The 21,155-nt window shown below is 35.8% G+C and overlaps 1 protein-coding gene across 1 annotated transcript in view; it reads right to left on the bottom strand.

Moving 5' to 3' along the window:
• The window catches only part of LOC129275119 (SWI/SNF-related matrix-associated actin-dependent regulator of chromatin subfamily A-like protein 1), a 32,552-nt gene that overhangs the window by 5,098 nt on the left and 6,299 nt on the right, over positions 1-21,155 (bottom strand). Inside the window, exons 3-14 of the mRNA XM_064108204.1 lie at positions 20,857-20,985; positions 20,069-20,119; positions 19,382-19,565; positions 17,718-17,868; positions 13,174-13,335; positions 10,999-11,064; positions 10,640-10,780; positions 9,116-9,247; positions 5,538-5,686; positions 3,939-4,038; positions 1,550-1,833; positions 220-307 (exon numbers count right to left, since the gene is read on the bottom strand). Of these exons, the coding sequence (XP_063964274.1) occupies positions 220-307; positions 1,550-1,833; positions 3,939-4,038; positions 5,538-5,686; positions 9,116-9,247; positions 10,640-10,780; positions 10,999-11,064; positions 13,174-13,335; positions 17,718-17,868; positions 19,382-19,565; positions 20,069-20,119; positions 20,857-20,985 (1,637 nt within the window). The remainder of the gene's footprint in view (positions 1-219; positions 308-1,549; positions 1,834-3,938; positions 4,039-5,537; positions 5,687-9,115; positions 9,248-10,639; positions 10,781-10,998; positions 11,065-13,173; positions 13,336-17,717; positions 17,869-19,381; positions 19,566-20,068; positions 20,120-20,856; positions 20,986-21,155) is intronic.

Raw genomic sequence — 21,155 nt, 5'->3', positions numbered from 1 at the left:
TCCAACTTTTTGAGAAAATTACATCGCACGAAATAAGGAGGAGCTGCTTGTATGTGACATCACAAAATCAAAATTTTAAAAATTCTAGGACAACGATGACAACCATCATCATTATCGTCATCATGTCTTATTTACCCAGGGAAGCAGTTCTTGTAAACTGTTCTCCCATGCACTGGGCCCTGCATAATATAACTTCAGTAAGAGTCCTCATATACCTACCTTCAATTCAGTCATGTCCGCATCACCAAAATCATCTTTTGAGAGACCAGCTTTGCCAAGGATAGAGAGTTTCTTCTGAATGAGAGGCCTGTAGGAAACAAATATAAGACAAAAGTTTTCTGTGTATGTCAACTAATAACATTGAGTATTAGAATTACCAGGGTCCGGTAACACAAAGGTTAGCAATTAATTGTACGCTTGATTTTCACGATTGATTGTCCATTGGAGTAAATGGAATCATCGTAAAAAATATTCTACAATCATTGCTAAGCTTTGTGTTACGGGCCCCTAGTCTATTACATGAAATTGTAAACTAATAAGAAATTTGCATGATCCACTATATATGCCAGCAAGAATATATCCTGTGCCAGTTTGAAGTCAACTAGTTAACTGCACAGCAGATGATGAACAGAGAGGTACTAATAATAGCTAGAACATAAAGAATGAGATCTGTAGAATATTTGGGGATCAAACATAAAAGCCTGGAACTCAGGTTTCACTTAAACTCTCTGGTCTTAAAGGGGAGTCCAGCCTTGGCCATAAAATGTTGTGTTGGGAAGGAGAAAATAAACTAAACAGAATGGTGAAAGTTTGAAAGAAATCGGACAAGCAATAAGAAAGTTGTAGCTGCTTTAAAATTGAGATCACTAATAGTACGTTGATTTCAAATTGGCAACTGGGTAAGTAAAGTATGACAAGGAGCAAGGACAACTTTCCCATAGGCCATGTACTTTATTATCAGGGATTTGTGGTTTTCTCCTAAGAAGCCATTCCCCTGGGGCAGTAATCTAAATATAACCCAGGTAGTATATTGTTTTATGTCCTCATAATATGTATTGGAGTACATGGAAGGGTAGTCCTTGCCTTACATCCCATATGCGGCCAAATTGAAGTCTCCATAGGTATAGAGATTACCAATATTTACAACTTTTAAAAATTCATAAATGTCTTGTTGTTTGTCCAATATTGTTCAAACTTGTCTGATTTTTCTCTTTCTTATAAAAACAAGTTTTTATTTGGGTTGGATTCCCCTTTAAGTTGTGGTTTGACTATGGAAAGCCAGATGTTACACAAGTATTTCACATGGCAGGCTCATTTTACACCAAAATCATTTTTAAATGTCTGGGAATAACAATTAAATTAGTTTCCTCTATTATTAAAGAATGATGAAACTAACTAATAAACATGTTAAACACTCATGTAATACAAAAATCAAAATTTTTCAGCTTCCCATAATCTTAGCACAGAGTTAAACAATGGTCTACATTATACTGGACTTCAAGAATACTAGAATCTTTTTTGCATGAAGGAGAATTTGCAAGATACTTACCAGATATAGTCATCTGCAGTGTTCTTTGCAATGAGATAACGAACGGTCACCGAATCTTGCTGACCGATTCGGTGGACGCGATCCTCGGCCTGGACCAGGATTCCGGGATTCCAGAACAATTCTGCAAAGAGTACCGTAGATGCCGAGGTCAGGGTGATCCCTGCATTACATGCTGTGATGGACAACACTGCGACTTGATAGGAGTCATTGGTCTGGAATTTCTCAACCAGCTCGTTGCGCATGTACGACGATGTGCTTCCATCTATACGGATGATCTTGATTTTCTGTGTCATATTGAATAAAATAAAACATTAAAGATATATTACATTTAGCGCAATACCAGTGCTTTCAAAATTTTTATTTTTTTGAGTGACAAAAAAGGGATTTTGTATGGAAAAAAGAGTATTTTCAACTTTCTACAATAGATTATCTATAGTTATCTTGATTTAATAACACTAATGCGTACAAAAAAAGATAATCCAATTTTGGAGAGCTAGTATTCAGAGATTATGAATATTATATTTTAAATTTACCAGAATATGAAAGAGTAACATTTCAGGTTTTTATTGATACCTTACTTGCACCTCTTACATCATTCATGACAAAACCAATTTAAAGATATCAGGTACAAATCCATCCCCCCCCCCAAGTTTGGTGACACGACATATGCTCCTGCGACATTTGCTCCTGACCAGTCTTAATATCTCAGAGGGCATAAGGTTAGAGTTAGAATTGTAATAGGGTGTTTGGTTCAGAATAAAGATAAGGATTAGGGTTTACTTAGTTTTGGAAGTTAGGGTTTAGGTTTGGCTTAACGTGCAGATTTTTCATCGGAGCAATTGTCCCCAAGACAAATGTCACCGAAGTAGGGCTAAGATGAAATTTTCACTGATGTCTCAGCTGAGTGAGGTTTTTGTGTCAATGGACATGATCAGTTTGAATAAACATTTTATTGGCCATACTAATGATTGAAGGCTGAAAAGGCCGCTATTCCTCACTGACTGGTCAGTTTTAATTCACTTCGGTCATTTTACCAAAACTTTTGGGGAAAAAATATGTACCTCTCATCCTTCAAATTAATTTCTTTAGCAATGCATTAGTTTCACTGATGTAAATGTAATCTTTCATGTAAATGTTTTCTTATATGTTTTATGTTTTTTCAGTATGTAAAATATCAATAAAAGAAAAGGAGTTGCTCTTTTATATTCTGGTAAATGTAAATCATAATATTCAATAATTCATTAATATTAGCACTCTAAATTTGGAGAATACACATTCAATGACTTTTCATACAACAAAATTTGTCCTCCCATTGTGTGAGCCATCCTTGTTCAGCACAATGTAATCTGGGGGGTGTTTCACAAAGATTTAAGTATGACTTAGAGTCGCAATTAAATACCTAGTTGCGTACGGTATAAAAGGCTTGACCGCATTGGTCAGATCGTGTCATGAGGACGCGCACCACTGCGTATCTATCAATAAGAGCATGCGTTGCATATCATGTACCTGTCGGCATTTAAGTGAGACTTAAGTCATACTTAAATTTTTGTGAAACACCCCCCTGATGTAGACTGTCTCTTACAATAAACATCAATGGTTCTAAAGCTGGAGGTGAATGTCCTTGTTATTATTTGACATTATATGGAATCAGAGATGTGAGGCTGTTTAGCATAATTCACTCTCTGATTTGTTTATAATCAATTGCAAGAAGAAAATAAGGCTTGAATTTAACACTTCAAAGCATTAAAGGGATGATCCGGGCTGAAAATATTTATATCTTAATACATAGAGTAGAATTCACTGAGCAAAATGCCGAAAATTTCATCAAAATCGGATAACAAATAATAAAGTTATTGAAGTTTAAAGTTTAGCAATATTTTGTGAAAACAGTCGTCATGAATATTCATTAGGTGGGCTGATGATGTCACATCTCCACTTTCCGTTTTCTTATGTTATTACATAAAATCATAATTTTTTCATTATTTCATACTTGTGTGAATAATATGTCTTCCTTATAATGAAATAAGTTGCAGCAATAAATATCTAATGCACTAAATCAGTTGTCAATCCAATTGTTCTAGTTCTTGGAGGAAAAAATTTAAATAAACCTAATTTCATATAATAAAATACAAAAGAACAAGTGGAGATGTGACATCATCAGCCCACCTAATGAATATTCATGACGACTGTTTTCACAAAATATTGCTAAACTTTAAAATTCAATAACTTTGTTATTTGTTATCCGATTTTGATGAAATTTTCGGTATTTTGCTCAGTGAATTCTACTCTATTTATTAAGCTATACATACTTTCAGCCCGGACCATCCCTTTAACATAAGATCATGCCAACATTCCTGTATAGACACAAAATGAGATGAGTGAAGAGTACCTTTTTTATGAGTGCTTCGGCCAGTGCCTCCATGACTTTCTGATGGTGAGCAAAGACAAGAAATTTATGACCGCTTTCTGCTAGGTCAATCACATACTCCCTGCAAAAAAAACAATAGCATTTTACCATTACAGATATGTTAATATGACATTGGAACTGTGATGAATAATGTGTCCATGAAATATACATCATCATGATATTGGTAAACTAGATAGATTCCCCACTGCCTACATTCAAAATTTATGTCTCCGTTATTGGAAGAATGGAACACTTAATTCTAAGTTTTTCAAAAAACTTTAATTATCTTATCAAATCATACATTCATCTACTGATTAAACTTAAATTGAAACTATATATTGGACATCATTTCAACAAGGCACAACTTTATTATTCCTTTAATCTTCTTTGATCAAGGTATTATAGCAAAGAGCAGATATGGAAATTTGGGGACCTGTTTTCTCTTTGAAATTCAGATACAATCCACCAAACCATCCTTTCTTCAAAATATTTTCACTCTGTCATGTATGAAGCATGTATCAAATATTACCTGATGAAAAAGACTCTAAACTTTGCAATGATAGATAATTTTTGTATTTCGTTTTTTATTACGTTATGATAATGCATGAATTATTCTTGATTTCGCTTTTTTTTTGGATGAGCTGTATTATGACAAAATAAAGTGCATTTTATTTAATTTTGAAAATATGGAACATATTTAACTATTTGATTTTCTTGTTATATCATTGTTTTTTGTTATAATAGCAACACTTTGTATCCTCAGGCAAAAAGCGCTTTATAAATTATCCAGGTAGCAGGTTGGAGTAGGAGGAGGAATATGAGTTGGGATAGGAGTATGAGAAGGTTAGGAGTAGGAGGAGGAAGAGGAGTAGTAGTAGGAGGAGGAGTAGGAGGAGTAGTAGTAGGAGTAGGAGTAGGAGTAGGAGTAGGAGGAGGAAGAGGAGTAGTAGTAGGAGTAGGAGTAGGAGTAGGAGGAGGAAGAGGAGTAGTAGTAGGAGGAGGAGTAGGAGGAGTAGTAGTAGGAGGATGAGTAGGAGGAGTAGTAGTAAGAGTAGTAGTAGGAGTAGGAGGAGTAGGAAGAGAAGTAGTAGTAGGAGTAGGAGTAGTAGTAGGAGGAGGAGTAGTAGGAGGAGGAGTAGTAGTAGGAGTAGTAGTAGGAGTAGTAGCAGGAGTAGGAGCAGGAGTAGTAGTAGAAGTAGTAGTAGGAGTAGGAGTAGTAGTAGTAGTAGTAGGAGGAGGAGTAGTAGTAGTAGTAGGAGAAGGAAGAGTAGGAGGAGTAGCAGTAGTAGTAGGAGAAGTAGGAGGAGTAGTAGTAGGAGTAGGAGGAGTAGTAGTAGGAGAAGGAGGAGTAGGAGTACATGTAGCAGTAGTAGTAGTAGGAGTAGTAGTAGTAGTAGTAGGAGTAGTAGGAGTAGGAGGAGTAGTAGTAGTAGGAGTAGTAGTAGCAGCAGGAGCAGGAGTAGGAGGAGTAGTAGTAGGAGTAGGAGGAGTAGTAGTAGGAGTAGTAGTAGGAGTAGGAGAAGGAGGAGGAATATAAGTAGTAGTAGTGGTAAAAGGGGCATAAATGTGTGCATATCTTACTTCAATGCAGGGATCTTAGCAAGACCGGTCTCACTGAAAAACTTGAGTAAAGTCCCATGTTGATCTGATTTACTCTTCTTTTCCATATCCTTAGCTGCACACTTTAGTGATGTGCTACCAGTCTTCACAAAGCTAGGATCCATTATCACCTAAATAAAATCAAAGGATAGTAGCATAGTAATTGGCTACCAGTCTTAACAAAGCAAGGATCCATTATAACCTTAAATATATTCAAATGATAGAAGTATAGTGTTTGGCTACCAGTCTTAACAAACCGAGGATCTATGGTAACATAAAACACATCCAAAGTATAGTAGTATAGTGGCTACCAGTCTTCACAAAGCTAGGATCCATTATCACCTGAAACACATTCAAAGGAGAGTAGTACACTGATTTGCCATCGGTCTTGCCAAGCTAGGATCCAATTATGTTCTGAAAATTCACCCCTTATCAAGTTTTGGTGTCTGAAACCCTACCCTTAACAAGTATTGGAAACAAGATGGTACCCTTGACAAGTATTCCCTGAATTGACCCCTGAAACAAGTACGATATCTTAATTGTAATGTCACGTACTTGATCACGGACGTCAGCTTTATCTCATTACTTTTACTGGGTTTAGTACCACCCCACACACCTCGCTCAAGTCGGACCCTAAACGTGTAGTGTTGGGGCAAAAAGATGTTTTAGTGTTTTTATGTACCCTCACAAATTGGACCTCAAACCCTTATTACGTTACGTAGGTAACATGTTCTATCTTGAAAATGAGATCTTTTTACATGTTTTGGGGGTCACGCATGGTATCCACTCGTCAATGGAAGTGGCCCTCTGGGGTTCAGGCAATGCGCAGCTAAGCCCAAAATGCAAAGGTGTGAGTTTGTGAATATTGACTCCAACACCATTACCATCCCGGGTGCAGAGCAGGCATTTCATGAGACATAATGGCAGAGTTTGTATATATACCTAAATCTTAAAAGCAACCCTCATATATAATTCTGACTGACCATTCCTAATCGAGATAAGGTAATGCACAGTGTCATTTGGATCACACAGTGATCAGAGTATATAGTAATCCTCTATGATAATAAAGGATTTTAAATCTGGGCTTGATGGTTATCTGTGAATCCATCCTTGATGTTAAAAGCCCTTTTATATGATGGATATAATGAATGTTTAGTCCATCTCTCGTGTAATGGTTATGTTAATATATTCAGGCTTGTTTTGGTAGCCTACAATCTTGTCAACACTATGCAATTGTTATTATGCATATATAAGATAACATAATATATATGTTATGAAGAGTGACGTCTCCATGGTTATCCATATGGAGTGATTACATGATGGATATAATGTATATTGAGTCCATCCCTCACACAATGTAGACCTTAATATTTCTAGGCTTATAATGTTTAATAGCCTACAATAAGCTTGTCAACAATATGCAATTATGTATATTTAAGATAAGATAAGCATTTACTTGAGGGCAGTACCCCAAATTCATATAGTGTTTTTTTTTTAAATGATGGATATAATGTATATTCCATCTCACACAGCGGAGACCCGATACATGTTTTTTCCGGCTAAAATTTATTTTAGCCTGCAATCTTGTCAATTTGCACAAATGCTATGAGAACTATACCAAAACTCCATTTGTGGTAGTCAGTCTTTTTTCCCCCAAGACAGATATCAATATATTGCATGTTTAGTCCATCTTTCACACAATGGATATATGTTAATATTTGCAGGCTTATTATGTTATCATAATACAGCAAATAGCAAATATTGAGAACAAATACTATGGTAATTAGCACATTTTCTATAAAGTGCATGCATTTTTTTAATGCTTATTTCAGTTACTGGTGATCACATATCACTGTATCAGGTCTCTACGATTGACACTGTGCATTACCTTTAACCTAGTTGGATGAAACTTTTATCATTTGGGTTTTCCTTTTATTGTTGTTATTGCTATTATTGTTACTATAATTATTTCTATTGTTGCTGTTATTTTTGGGCATTATTATGTGACTTATTACAGTCCCATATTATTTTATTTCTTTGAATTGTTATTTCCAGTGTGTTATTATTATTGCATTTATTATAAATATTGTCTATTATTTATTTATTGTGTTTCCATTGTCCATCAAAATTTATTAAAAAAAAAAATTGTGGCTTTTTTTCTGAACATTGCTCTTATTACTTTATTATTACAAGTATTGAGAATAGCAGATGATTTTGTTATTCCAGATATTGTTTATAGTTGGTATTATTATTTTGTTGTAGTGGCATTGTTATTTCCACATTTTATGTGGCATTATTACTCAGATATTATTTGCGTTATTTTTGCAATAGTGGTGTTATTATTTTTTTATAGTGGCATTGTTATTTCCACATTTTATATGTGGCATTATTACTCAGATATTATTTGCATTATTTTTGCAATAGTGGCATTATTATTTTCTTAATAGAGTGGCATTGTTATTTCTACATTTTATATGTGGCATTATTACTCAGATATTATTTGCATTATTTTTGCAATAAGTGGATTATTTATTTGGGGGGGGGGGTATTGTTACCATATCAGATTGCCTGATGTAGTGGTTATTACTTTTATTACTTTATTATGTTTTCTTATTATTTTGGGGAATTTTATTTTCATGGTACTATTATTATAATTATTATCAATATTTTCAATTTTCCAATGATGGGTGTATCATGGTTCCGACTCTCGTCTTTCAACAAGAGGGTCCTTGGTTGGAATCCTAGCCATGGTATGTTTTCTTTTAGCAAGCACACTGTGCTGCACTTAACCTATTAAACTTCAAAGGAAATTGGCTATCAATCTTCACAAAGCTGGAGGCTTTTTACACTACGTTTTCTTAACCCTGTACTATCCTTAACCCATTCTATATTATTTTCCTTTCCACACAGGTTAAATTGACAGATTTTTTTTAAAGATTACAGCATTAGTTCCCTCATCAGTAGTAAATGTCAATTTAGCATCCTGCACCGAAAGCATAAATTCATTCTTGCATACTTTCTGAATTTACATGCTGAATTCAGCATAAATTAAGGATGAAATATGCACACAGCATGATGATTTCAAACCACAAACTCTAAACCATGTTTGTGAATTCAGGCAAGTGCTGGGCGGTTTTTCGATATTATCAAAATTATGCGATATCTAAAAAACACTGAATATATGATAATGGTTATATGATTATGTTGACATATCGCGCCAATGCAATATGAAAAAAAAAATATTTATTGTGAAAAGTTAATCACCATTTATTGACCACAAATGCTGATATGTAAACCAACTCAGACATAGTAACTCAGTACCCACATGCCCACTTTCCATGGACAAGCACCAATGAAAGCTCTACTTTCATTTCCCCTCTCCCTGCTCTTACAGAATTTGAAGCTCATAATGAACGTATCTAATGAATTTTCAGACTTGACGATATACATGTAAGGTTTTATTGGCAATATTTTGCTGGCGATAATCGACTAAAATTGAAATCACACATCGACCAGCACTAATTCGGGCTACTGAATTGGAGCACATATGTAGCACTCACCACTTGTCTAATCTTGGATGGTAACTGGCTAAGGACATCCTTCTTAAGTCTTCTTATCATCACTTTCTCTTCTAGGAGAAGATGTAATTCAGTCAGGTTTGAGGAGCCAGAATAATCCCAGCCAAAGTGAGTCTACAAATTCAAATAAAAACAGTAACTAGAGATATTGAATTAAATTTATCGGCACCTGTATAAGGCCAGAGTCATTATGTTTATTTTTAAAAAGGTTTTATAGTTCTATAAATAAATGGGAGGATAGGGTTAACTGGGCGGGTTAAAAAAAAAACACCCTTCCCCAAAAATTTTTGACATTGTAGATTTTACATCTTTACATCTTTACATCCATGAAATGCCCATCTATTTTACATATTTACTTGAAATAATTTTGATTTAGTTGGAAACTATCAAGAAAATGAGGAATATTCCCCTACTTCTTCACTTTGAAATGCGGAAGTCACACTTGGTCTACTTACACGAAAGTATATATGTGGAACTACAATAAGTACAATTTTGTTCTCAAACGGTTGTCAAAATAGTAAAATGTTTATGAATGGTCGTTTGAATGGCCTTTAAACGTAATGCAGAAATTTGTTTTCCATTAGATATTTACAAACAACAAATATGTATTTGAGCACGCAAACAAATACAGATGCAGTCATTTTATACTAAAAAAAATATGTGTGAAAAAAAAAAGTGAGTTGTAATAGCTTCAAAAGCAGATTCTTTATGAAATCTTCATGGAATAGCTTAATGTACACCTTAAAACGACAGTGGGTCCCCTGGGACAAACATGTAAGAGAGTTGATTTAAGATTTTCAGCGTACTTCAGCATCGCTCCGGACAAAAGTATAGGAGCTCTTTCAATTTCAGCTTTTTCAGCACTCTTCAGCTTTTTCCAGTTCTTTTCATTTGTGATCACTCACAGCCCTGTATTTAGCTGTTGCTGTTATAAACCCTAAAAAAATATAAGGAAAATTGACTTACATGTATTACCCATCCTCATTTGTAGAGGTCTATAGTGACTTACTCTCTTCTATAATTGTTACGATTATTTTATGGGTTAGGGAGCCCAGCCATGATTGGCCTATACTGGCTTCCCATATTCTCATTTTCTCTTGTTATGTACTTCCCTTTTTGGTGACACGACAATTGCTCCAGGCTTTACTTCGTCTTAGATTTAGGGTTAGGGCTGCAATATGGTTTTATGTCAGGTTTAGGGTTAGGTTCAGGATAGGGTATAGTGTTGAATCCAGGTTTGAAGTTTGCCATTACATTAATGTGTGGAATTTGCTTCAGAGCAATTGTCGCCAGAGTTGTTGTTGTTGTTCATTTTGGGCCTGTTTCATGCCCTAGTAGTCTCCTCAGTAGTCGCCAGAGCAAATGTCATGGAACCCCAGTTTTGCATCTTAATTTGTATACATTGTGTTCTTATTCTAATTTGAATTGTATGCTATATATTTTTAATGAGAATTTGAAAAAAATGAAATAAAGTGAAATGATTTGTTGTTTTTGAGCCCATCGTACCTGTTTGGCATCGCAGTATCTTAGAGCAAAGTCATGGAATGATGGGAAGAGCCGTGGATTGACCACACTGACCTGCTGGAAGAGTTCAGACGGTCTGGAGAGGGCTGGTGTACCGGAGAGAAGGATCACTCTTGACGCTGCCTAAACCAACGAGAGAACAAATATCACAGCCAGTGTCGCATCTTTTTGAAAAAAGATGGATGTTTGTGTCGAAACCTCTGCCGTTGCCAGATCACGAATATAGTACATTCCTCACTTTAACATTTTGAATGACTTCTTTTAAAGCAGAATATTATAATTATTACTATTCAAATTTTAAAATCACTCTACGATTGGTTAAGTAATTATTCAATAGATACCTTTAATAGTGGCAGAGCTGCCTTGGTTCTGGCCGTCTTGTAACTCTTGAGAAAATGAGACTCATCCTGGAAAAAACAACAACAAAGAACAGACAAAAAGTGTTAATGGATTATGTCCCTCCGGCGATACCTACAATTTAACAATAGGTAAAGCGAGCATCAAAACCTTGAACATCTTAACTCTGAAGAGTTTTTTTTTTCATGAAGCAGATTTGCTATGGCAGCATGTCTCTGTAATACACTGTATATGAGCATCAGCATCCCTAGCAATGGAAAGAAATGGTCACAGTACTATTATGTAGTGATCGGGTAATTTCAGGGAAAAAATACACGAGGGTCTTGGGGTGATTTCATCCTCAAAATGCTTAAAATGGCCCTTGAAAATAAAAATAAAATACTGTAACTTATTCAAAGTTGAAGATTGAGGCAATCAATTGTAAAAAGTAGTCCCCAATGATTTTAAGTTTATTTAGCTCTTTTACTTTCAACCAGCATTTGATGAAGGCACAAGACAAGATGAATTATACAGTTCATTTGAAGAGAAATAACTAAATGATACAAATCACAAACTTGTGGGAGTGAGTCTAGTGGTGACCATACTGAAAGAGCCTCATGCTGGAAAAAATAAACTCTGCTCAAAGATATATGTAAACTTTATTCTATCAACACTAAAAGCCAAATATGACTAGAATTCAGAAGTGGAACCCTTTTATGATAGCCGGTCAAGACCCTACAGTTGTTGGTGACCATACTGAAAGAGTCTCATGCTGGAGAAAATAAACTCTGCTCAAAGATAAATGTAAGCTTTATTCTATCAACACTAAAAGCCAAATCTGACTAGAATTCAGAAGTGGAACTCTTTTATGATAGCCGGTCAAGACCCTACAGCTGTTGGTCAACCTTGAGTCCTTGACCAAAACAATCCGTGCATCACAACTATTCCTCTGAATTTTGAGGAGTGGACTTTTAGTGTGGAGAGATGTTGTAAATAAAAAAAAAACATTAAAGGGGAATCCAACCCAAATAAAAACTTGTTTTTATAAGGAAAAGAAAAATCAGACAAGTTGATAGGTGAAAGTTTGAACAATATTGGGCAAACAACAAGAAAGTTATGAGTTTTTAAAAGTTGTAAATATTGGTAATCACTATACCCATGGAGACTTCAAATTGGCCGCATATGGGATGTCATAGTGATGTAAGGCAAGGACTACTCTTCCATGTACTCCAATACATATTATGGCTAAAATGTCATTTTTTCAAAAAGTTTTATTTCAAATTATATTTTTCTTTCATGAGGACATAAAACAATATACTACCTGGGTTATATTTAGATTACTGCCCCAGGGGAATGGGTACTTAAGAGAAAACCACAAATCCCTGATAATAAAGTACATGGCCTATGGGAAAGTTGTCCTTGCCGCTTGTCATAATTTACTTACCCAGTTGCCAATTTGAAATCTACATACTAATAGTGATCTCAATTTTAAAGCAGCTGTAACTATCTTATTGCTTGTCCGATTTCTTTCAAACTTTCACCATTCTGTTTAATTTATTTTTCTCCTTCCCAACACAACATTTTATGGCCAAGGCTGGATTCCCCTTTAAGTGACTGTGCATCAGAGGTTTAGCTAGAAAAATAATGAGTAACACTTTCAGAAGAAAGTGAGTCAGTTAACATATAGTTTTCTGTTATACTTCCTGTAGAAGCATCAATTATTTTGTTCATTTTTTTTTAAAGAGTACACACACAGATACCAAGAATGCTTTGATATAGCATTTCCATTTATTTGAATATAGGATAAGAGCACCGTTGATTAAATGATTAGCTCAAGAGCAAATGTGCTGTGGCCGGGGATCGAACCCCAGACTTTGGTGTGTCTAATCAGGAGGGTGTTTCAAAAAGATTTAAGTATGACTTAGACTTGCACTTAATGCCTAGTTGCGCGCGGTATAAAAGCCATGACCGCATTGGTCAGATCATGCAAAGAGGACGCGCACTACTGCGGATTGATCAATTAGATTGCGCATTGCATTTAAGATACGCGTCAGTATTTAAGTGCGATTTAAGTCATACTTAAATCTTTGTGAAACACCCCCCGGGTGCCTTAGACCATGGCCAAGGTACCTTCATCTAAATTATTGAAAATGCGAGATTGGGCTATTGACAGTACATACCATTATGATGACCTTGAAACCTACAGCCTGCAATGCTTTGGTTTTCCTGGCCATCAGGTCATAGCTGATGATATTAATTTGACCACAGGAAACACTTTCTCTTCCAGAGGTCACAACGTTGACCTCATACTCCTCAATCGATGGTATCCATTTTAAGAATGCCTGTTAGTATAAAATACATAAGGAATAAATCACAGATGTCATGAAATTTACATATTATTATATAATATTGACTGGTCTTGAGGGGAACATCAAATATATTGCCAGCAAAAGAATCATATTGGCCCGAGTCTTTAGACGAGGGCAATATGGGTCTTTTAAGGACGTTCCACAGTTAAAATGAAGTCCATGTCATTTTCACCAAATTTTGCAGAGAGTTACTTTGGTATCCATGCATTATGAAAATGCAAAAAATAATATTGGTTCATGTGCTTATTTTTTTTCTACGGGTCTTCAAAGTCTCCGTATTTGAATGATATGCAATCTTGCGCAATCAAGAGAATTATGCCTCTCTTAGACCTCACGAATTCACCAAATGAGTTTAAATCATCTTTACTCAGTGGATACCGCATCAAACATTATCAAATTTTCAAGATATATAACAAGGTGTATATCAAAGTAAGAGAAAGTCTTTTAATTGATAAAAATATATCTATTTGGAGTCAGCAGCGCCCTCATTTGGCAAGAATGGTGCAAAAACTCTGAAAAAACAAATCTTCAAAGGCGTGAATCTACTCAAAAATTAAAAAAGTATTTTGTAAGCTGCACTTTTTTCAAAATCCATGTCATTTTCGTCAAATTCGGCTAAATTGTAGAGGAAAGCACATCGAAGGTGTAGGGAAGTTAAAAATATGGGGTCCATGTGCTCGTTTTTTAACTATGAGTGTCCAAAGTGATGCGAGTTGGCATGAAAATCGCCCAAAATGCGCCCAAAACGTGCAAAATTCTAATAATGTCTTCTAAAATGCACATGGTTCCGTAGTTTTGCCCCCAAACATTCAAAATCCATGTCCTTTTCATCATACTCTCCAGATTTGTAGAAGAATATATTATAAAGACATTAAATTATTAAAAATATGGGGTCCATGTGCTCGCTTTTAAACTATTGGTGTCCCAAATGTAGCAAGTTGGCTTGAAAATCGCCTATAAAGCACCGAAAACATGCAAAATTCTCTTATACCCTCTAAAATGCAAATGATTCCATATTTCACTCCCAAACATTCAAAATCCATGTCATTTTCATCATACTCTCTAGATTTGTAGAGGAATATATTCTGAAGGCATTAAAATGTTAAAAATATGGGGTCTATGTGCTCATTTTTAAACTATCAGTGTCCAAAGTGTTGCGAGTTAGCCTGAAAATATTTAAATCCACCTAAAGTACGCCGAAAACAAGCAAAAAGTATAATACCGTCTAAAATGCAAATGGTTTCATATTTCGCTCCCAAATATTCAAAATCCATGTCATTTTCATCATACTCTCTAGATTTGCAGAGAAATATATTCTGATGACGTTTAAATATTAAATATATGGGGTCCATGTACTCGTTTTTGTACAATCAGTGTCCAAAATGTTGCGAGTTGGCTTAGAACAGCCCAAAATGCGCCGAAAACAAGCAAAAGTCTGTTAATACCGTTTAAAATACGAATGGTTTCGTAGTTCTGCTCCCAAACATTTAAAATCCATGTCATTTTCATCATACTCTCTACATTTTTAGAGGATAAAATTCCGAAGACGTTAACATATTAAAAATGTGGGGTCCATGTGCTCGTTTTTAAACTATCAGTGTCCAAAGTGTTGCAATTTGGCTTGAAACAATCTATAATACGCCTAAAACGGGCAAAAGTATAATACCGTCCAAAATGTCTAAAATACGAATGGTTCCTTAGTCCTGCTCCCAAACACTCAAAATCCATGTCATTTTCATCATACTCTCTAGATTTTTAGAGGAATATATTCTGAAGAATTTAAGATATTTAAACTGTGGTGTCCATGTGCTCGTTTTCAAATTATCAGTGTCCAAATTATTGCGAGTTTGCTTGAAACAGCCCAAAATGCGCCGAAGACAAGCAAAAGTCTGTTAGTACCGTCTAAAACATGAATGGTTCCGTAGTTCTGCTCCCAAACATTTAAAATCCATGTCATTTTCATCATACTCTCTACATTTTTAGAGGATTATATTCCAAAGACGTTAACATATTAAAAATGTGGGGTCCATGTGCTCGTTTTTAAACTATCAGTGTCCAAAGTGTTGCGAGTTGGCTTGAAACAATCTATAATATTCCTAAAACGGGCAATAAGTCTAATACCGTCCAAAATTACTAAAATACGAATGGTTCCTTAGTCCTGCTCCCAAACATTCAAAATCCATGTCATTTTCATCATACTCTCTAGATTTGTAGAGGAATATATTCTGAAGAATTTAAGATATTTAAACTGTGGTGTCCATGTACTCGTTTTCAAATTATCAGTGTCCAAATTATTGCGAGTTGACTTGAAACTGCCCAAAATGCGCCGAAAACAAGCGAAAGTCTGTTAATACCGTCTAAAATGCGAATGGTTCCGTAGTCTTGCTCCAAAACATTTAAAATCCATGTCATTTTCATCATACTTTGCACATAGATACTTTAGCACCTGAATATTCCAAATATGCAAAGATTAACATGGGTCCATGTGCTTGATTTTTTGCTATAGAGCTTCAAAGTTAACCCAAAATTGATGATGTTCTTTATTGCGCATACAAAAGAATTTTACATTTTTAGACCTCACGAGATTACAACAATGAGTTTAAAGCCCTATTACTCAGTCAAAATCCATGAAAATTCCATCAACTTTTGCAATATGATTAATAATTGTATCCGTAAGATGGATAATCTATCTAAATTGCTGTCAATTGTTTGCTCATTTAAGTCTAACAACACTCAAGTTCTTAGAAATTGCGGGAAAGATACTCAACCTCAAAAATTTCAAATTTCAATAACAAACTTGAGAAGTAAAAGAAATGCTGCACTTTATTCAAAACCCATGTCATTTTCACCCAACTTTGCAAAGTTGTAGAGGAAGGTATACCTAAGAGGTGCAAATATTAAAAAATATGGGTTCATGTGCTTGTTTTCAAACTATCAGCACTCTTATTAGAGCAAATTTGATTCTTAAAACACCCAAAAACGCGCCAAAAGCAGTATCTAAGTGAGGAAAAATTCCGAACCACTTTTCCATTTATTCAAACTCGGGGTCATATTCATCATACTTTGCAGCACTACGGAGAAACTATTTTGAAATTGTAGAGGAATAAAATAAATGGTCCATGGAATTCCAGTTTATCAGCTTCATAAAATAACACATCAGATCTGCAGTTAGTGCAGATAAGGAGAAAATCAGCTCACATTACCTACAGCTGATTAAATCACCAGTTCATCCATTGTGACGTCAGCGCGCAGAGTGTAAAATATGCGCAGATCATGATGCGCACAAACATAACTGTGGAACGTCCTTAAGGGCAATATATTTGATGTTCCCCGAAAGAAGGGCAGTCAATATTTTTATTATCATCCAAATCAGATATCTAGAGCAAAAATCATGATAACAGTGATATCTTTTAAGAATAGAGTTCTGTTGTGTCATGATAATATAAGTGTCTAGGCTCTGCACTTTACCATTATGACGTACTTGCAAGCGCCCAGATCCAGCGTTGTCTTTATTATGACGTAGATCGTTGGTGCTCGGAACATTATGAAGCGTATCGAGCGTATCACTTCATTCGCATCCTCAAAGGCCCGGATGTGAGACCAGGGAAAATACAAAGGTATATTATGCGTCGTCTCTGCATGCAAAGTCAATACGCGCATTGAGACCGAGGAAAATACAAACAATATACCTATCCCTTCCTGATAATAATAAAATACAGGGAAATACGGTTTTGTAAATGACCAGCTCAGATGTCTGATACGGGTGACAATGTATAATAATAATCAGCACTTATATTGCGCTATCTATCTAGAAATAACGTAAAGACTATTCCGAGGCGCATTGTTATCATTATTACCCCAGCTTTAGCTCAAGCTGCCTTTCAGCGCTCAGTGCATTCATGGAATTGATCCTGCCGGGTACCTATTCACCTCACCTGGATTGGGTGCAGCACAATATGGGCAAATTTTTTGCTGAAGGAAAACATGCCATGACTGGGATTTGAACCCACGTCCCTCTGCTTGAAAGACGAGTCGTAACCACTTGACCACGATGCACCCACACTGTACACATTGTATGATGCTTAGCATCCCAGTATAACTTCCTGGATGAGCTTCCAAAGGGATTACTTACATAAAGTATCAAGAATGTTTCTTATTTGAATACTTGGTATTAGCACCATACATCAGAGGTAAACGGGTACCAGCAGGAAGGAATACCTCATAAAAGAGTGTGCACCTACATGTAGCAAGGTGGATATTTACACAATATGAATTATGATTTCAACTTCAGCTTGACAAAGCAATATCATCCAGAAACAAATTTGCTTACAAAGCAAGGTTATATAATGGCTTACCTCTGCCCATGAGAAGCGCATTGACGAAGGGCTAACGACTAAAATTGGCCATTCTGATCTATAGTAACATGCTACACAGATGGCTTGAATGGTTTTCCCTAATCCCATGTCATCGGCTATCAGGGCTCTCCCTCCTCGGTGAATCGTAAAACTATAACAAGCAAAGATAACCAAGAATAAATCACTTGGGAACTGCCACCCTAAAACTAACAATATGTCGCCAAAAATGAAGTTTGACATTTTGATTGATCTTGAAAAAACATATCTGAAGTTTTTAAATGATATGTTATCTGTCAAAATTGAGCAACAATAACCAACAAAAAAGTATGTGTATTGATTGAATGAACGAATTCAGTGAGATTCATAGAATACCCCAAAAACCAACATCAGGGACTCAGTTTTAAGGGGAGTGAGAGTGATCACTCACTACCGCTCTCCTTAATCCATTTTTGGTAGAGCCATTTATCACTCGCCTCAGCAATTGCTTAACAAGAGTGTCGGTCAATGATCAAGCCATTAATTAGAGTCAACGTACTTGGAAACCTCATTCTTTGTCAAGGTTTTGTAAATAACACACAATTACATTGTAAGCAATAACACACTTGCAAGAATAAAGAGTTCAATGGGATAAATGTTGCATAGATCTGTATCTGATTGTTTGTCTCCTTTGGTTGTAGGTTGTAACTTATATGTGCGTTCCTCCATCCATTTTGAAATTGGACAAGAGAGCTTCCCTTGTATGTCAAAGAAGAGCTTTTTGTAGTGCTCCCCTAATGCTCCCCTTAAACATTTTAGGAGAGCTTTTTATTGCTCCCCTCATAATTATAAAACTGAGTCCCTGCAACATCGTCCAAAAAAAAAATGGTGTCAAAGTCAAGACACTCTTGTATCTCCTTGTTTACTTAACTTTGCAACTTAAAATTTTGACAGTAAGAACAAGAATTACTCTTTCAGATAGGCTCCTTTTTTATTTTTACTCTTTGAAGACAAAATTACTATTTTGGTTATTTGGTTATTTCCAGAAAACACTTTCTAAGAACTTATTGGTGGTTTTGGTTGGAAGGTAACATTTGTAAACTTTTGAATTCATACACAGGAACCTGAACAGATCAGAGTCCATTTACCAAACTTTATTTGTAGGCCTATTTTATGTCAAGAATTGCACTTTTTAACATAAAAATGCATCTGTGGCTCTTTTTCTCAGCATTTATTACAAAATCAGGATCTTCTTGTCATTTATCTAAGACATACAAAAAATTAATATATTTAATCCAAACACACCCACTCACCAGGAGTATCCGATCCACATACACATCCACCTTTACCTCTCTTTCTAACCCCAACTACCCCTCCCACCCACCCGAAGTTTCTGATTCACACACTTTCTCCCCTCCCTTTTCTTTCTGACCCCCCCCCCCCACCCACTCTCAAGGAGCTTCTGATCCACAAACAAATCCCCTTTTCTCCCCTTTCTTTCTGAATCCTCCTATCTCACGCACCAGGAGTTTCCAGTTCACTTACTCAACATCCATCCCTCCCTCCTTCTCGCCCAATTCTCCAACCCCACCCAATCACCAGGTTTTAGCACCACTTTTATCCCTCCCCTCCCTCTTTGACCCCCCCCCCCCTTCCAAACAACCCACCAGAATGTCCCATTCACTTACTCAACACCTTTCCTCTGGAATGGCATGAGACCTTGTGCAAGCTTTGTATCTACCCCACTCAGGTCGGCCTCAGGAACCTCAAGCGTTGTATGTTTTCCACTGCGCTGGCTACGGAATGCTAAACACACTGAATTTGGGAGTGGTTTCATCTCTACCTCATTCTTTAATACCTGCACTGCCTTCACTATAGGTGCAGAATAAGAAGAGACAAATAATAATAATTTAAAAAAAGTAGTTGAAAAAATATTATTGGAAGATATAGATGTACATGTAGAGCATCAAACTATGATGTACAGTCACATTTTTACGGTAAAAAAAGCATCAGAAATTATACAATGTTTCGAATATTTATTGTAGAGCTTCATTCGCCTTAGATATTACTAGCCTGAGGCATGTTCCGATATGAAACAAATTGCCCCACTTATGCTAATAAACAAGCATTCACACTTCAGATTTCAAAATATTGTCCACAGTTGAAGAAGCAAACTTGTGACATCATTATGTCTTCACTATGATGTCATGAATTATTCGGGGGGAAACAGTTGGACAAATTATTCTACCACAACTTTTTCAGAGTTCTAAATCGCTTTGTGACCTCATTAAGATGTGCTCTGTGATGCCTAAAACCTGTTCCGGTTTTCAAAAGTAATTTCCCATGTGCCATATCATTTAAAATCATTTACTTACTGAATTCATCGTAGTGGGTAAGTGAAAATGACCACTTTTTTGTAGTAACGTCTGTGAATGAAGAAAAATAAAATGTTGCAAGATTTTGAAAAGTCAGTGTGATAATCTAAATAATGGAGTTTACATTCAACATATACATTGGGACAAGTCAATGTAGAAAATGTATTAAACCAAGAAAGACTGAGGGGACCTAAAAACCCCCTCCCCCCCCCCATTATTTTTTCAAACATTTAAGGTGATTAACATTAAAAAGGTGAGACCTTGCACAGTAATTTATTTAGATCGATTTAAGCAATATTTTGTGTAGATATCAAGACAATGATGATTAATGATGATGGTGATGATGATGATGATGGTGATGATGGTGATGATGATAATGATGATATGATGATGATGATGATGATGATGGTGAAGATGATGATGATCATGATCATGATGATGATGGCGATGGTGATGATGGTGATACTGCTGATGATCATGGTGATGATGATCATGGTGATGAGGGTAATGAAGGTGATGATGACGATGATGGTGATAATGATGGTGAGGATGATGATGGTGTTAATGATGATGATGATGATTATGGTGATGGTGATGATGATGAGGGTGATAACAGTGTTAATGATGATGATGATAATGATGATAATGATGGTGATGATGATGATGATGAAGATTGATGATGATAATGATGATGATGATCACGATCATGATGACAATGATGGTGGTGATTATGAAGAAAACACTGAAATTTATTCTGCTCCATCTTGCCACACAATCACCAAACTCACCATAACTTTTACTTGGTATAGCTTTGAAGATTTCAATCAACTTAGAATGGTATCCTATGTCTGCTACAAAGCGAGATCTTGACAACAAGACACAATGTCCTGTAAGACTTGAACCACCTGTGAAAGAACCTGTGTACAAAAAAGATGGTTTGTTTAATATCAATATAATGTGCTGGACGTGTTGTGAGGAATGTATTCAAAGATTCAAGAAAATAGTTTTTAAAAAATTCATTTGGGTGAATACATGTATGGAAAATAAGCTTGAAAGTGTGAACAAATGTGACCAACCACCAATAAGT

This window comes from Lytechinus pictus, chromosome 13 (genome assembly GCF_037042905.1).
Source record: "Lytechinus pictus isolate F3 Inbred chromosome 13, Lp3.0, whole genome shotgun sequence".
In the NCBI taxonomy this organism is placed as follows: domain Eukaryota; kingdom Metazoa; phylum Echinodermata; class Echinoidea; order Temnopleuroida; family Toxopneustidae; genus Lytechinus; species Lytechinus pictus.
Note: the sequence above shows the minus strand (reverse complement) of the source record. Positions and strands in the feature narration are given on the sequence as shown.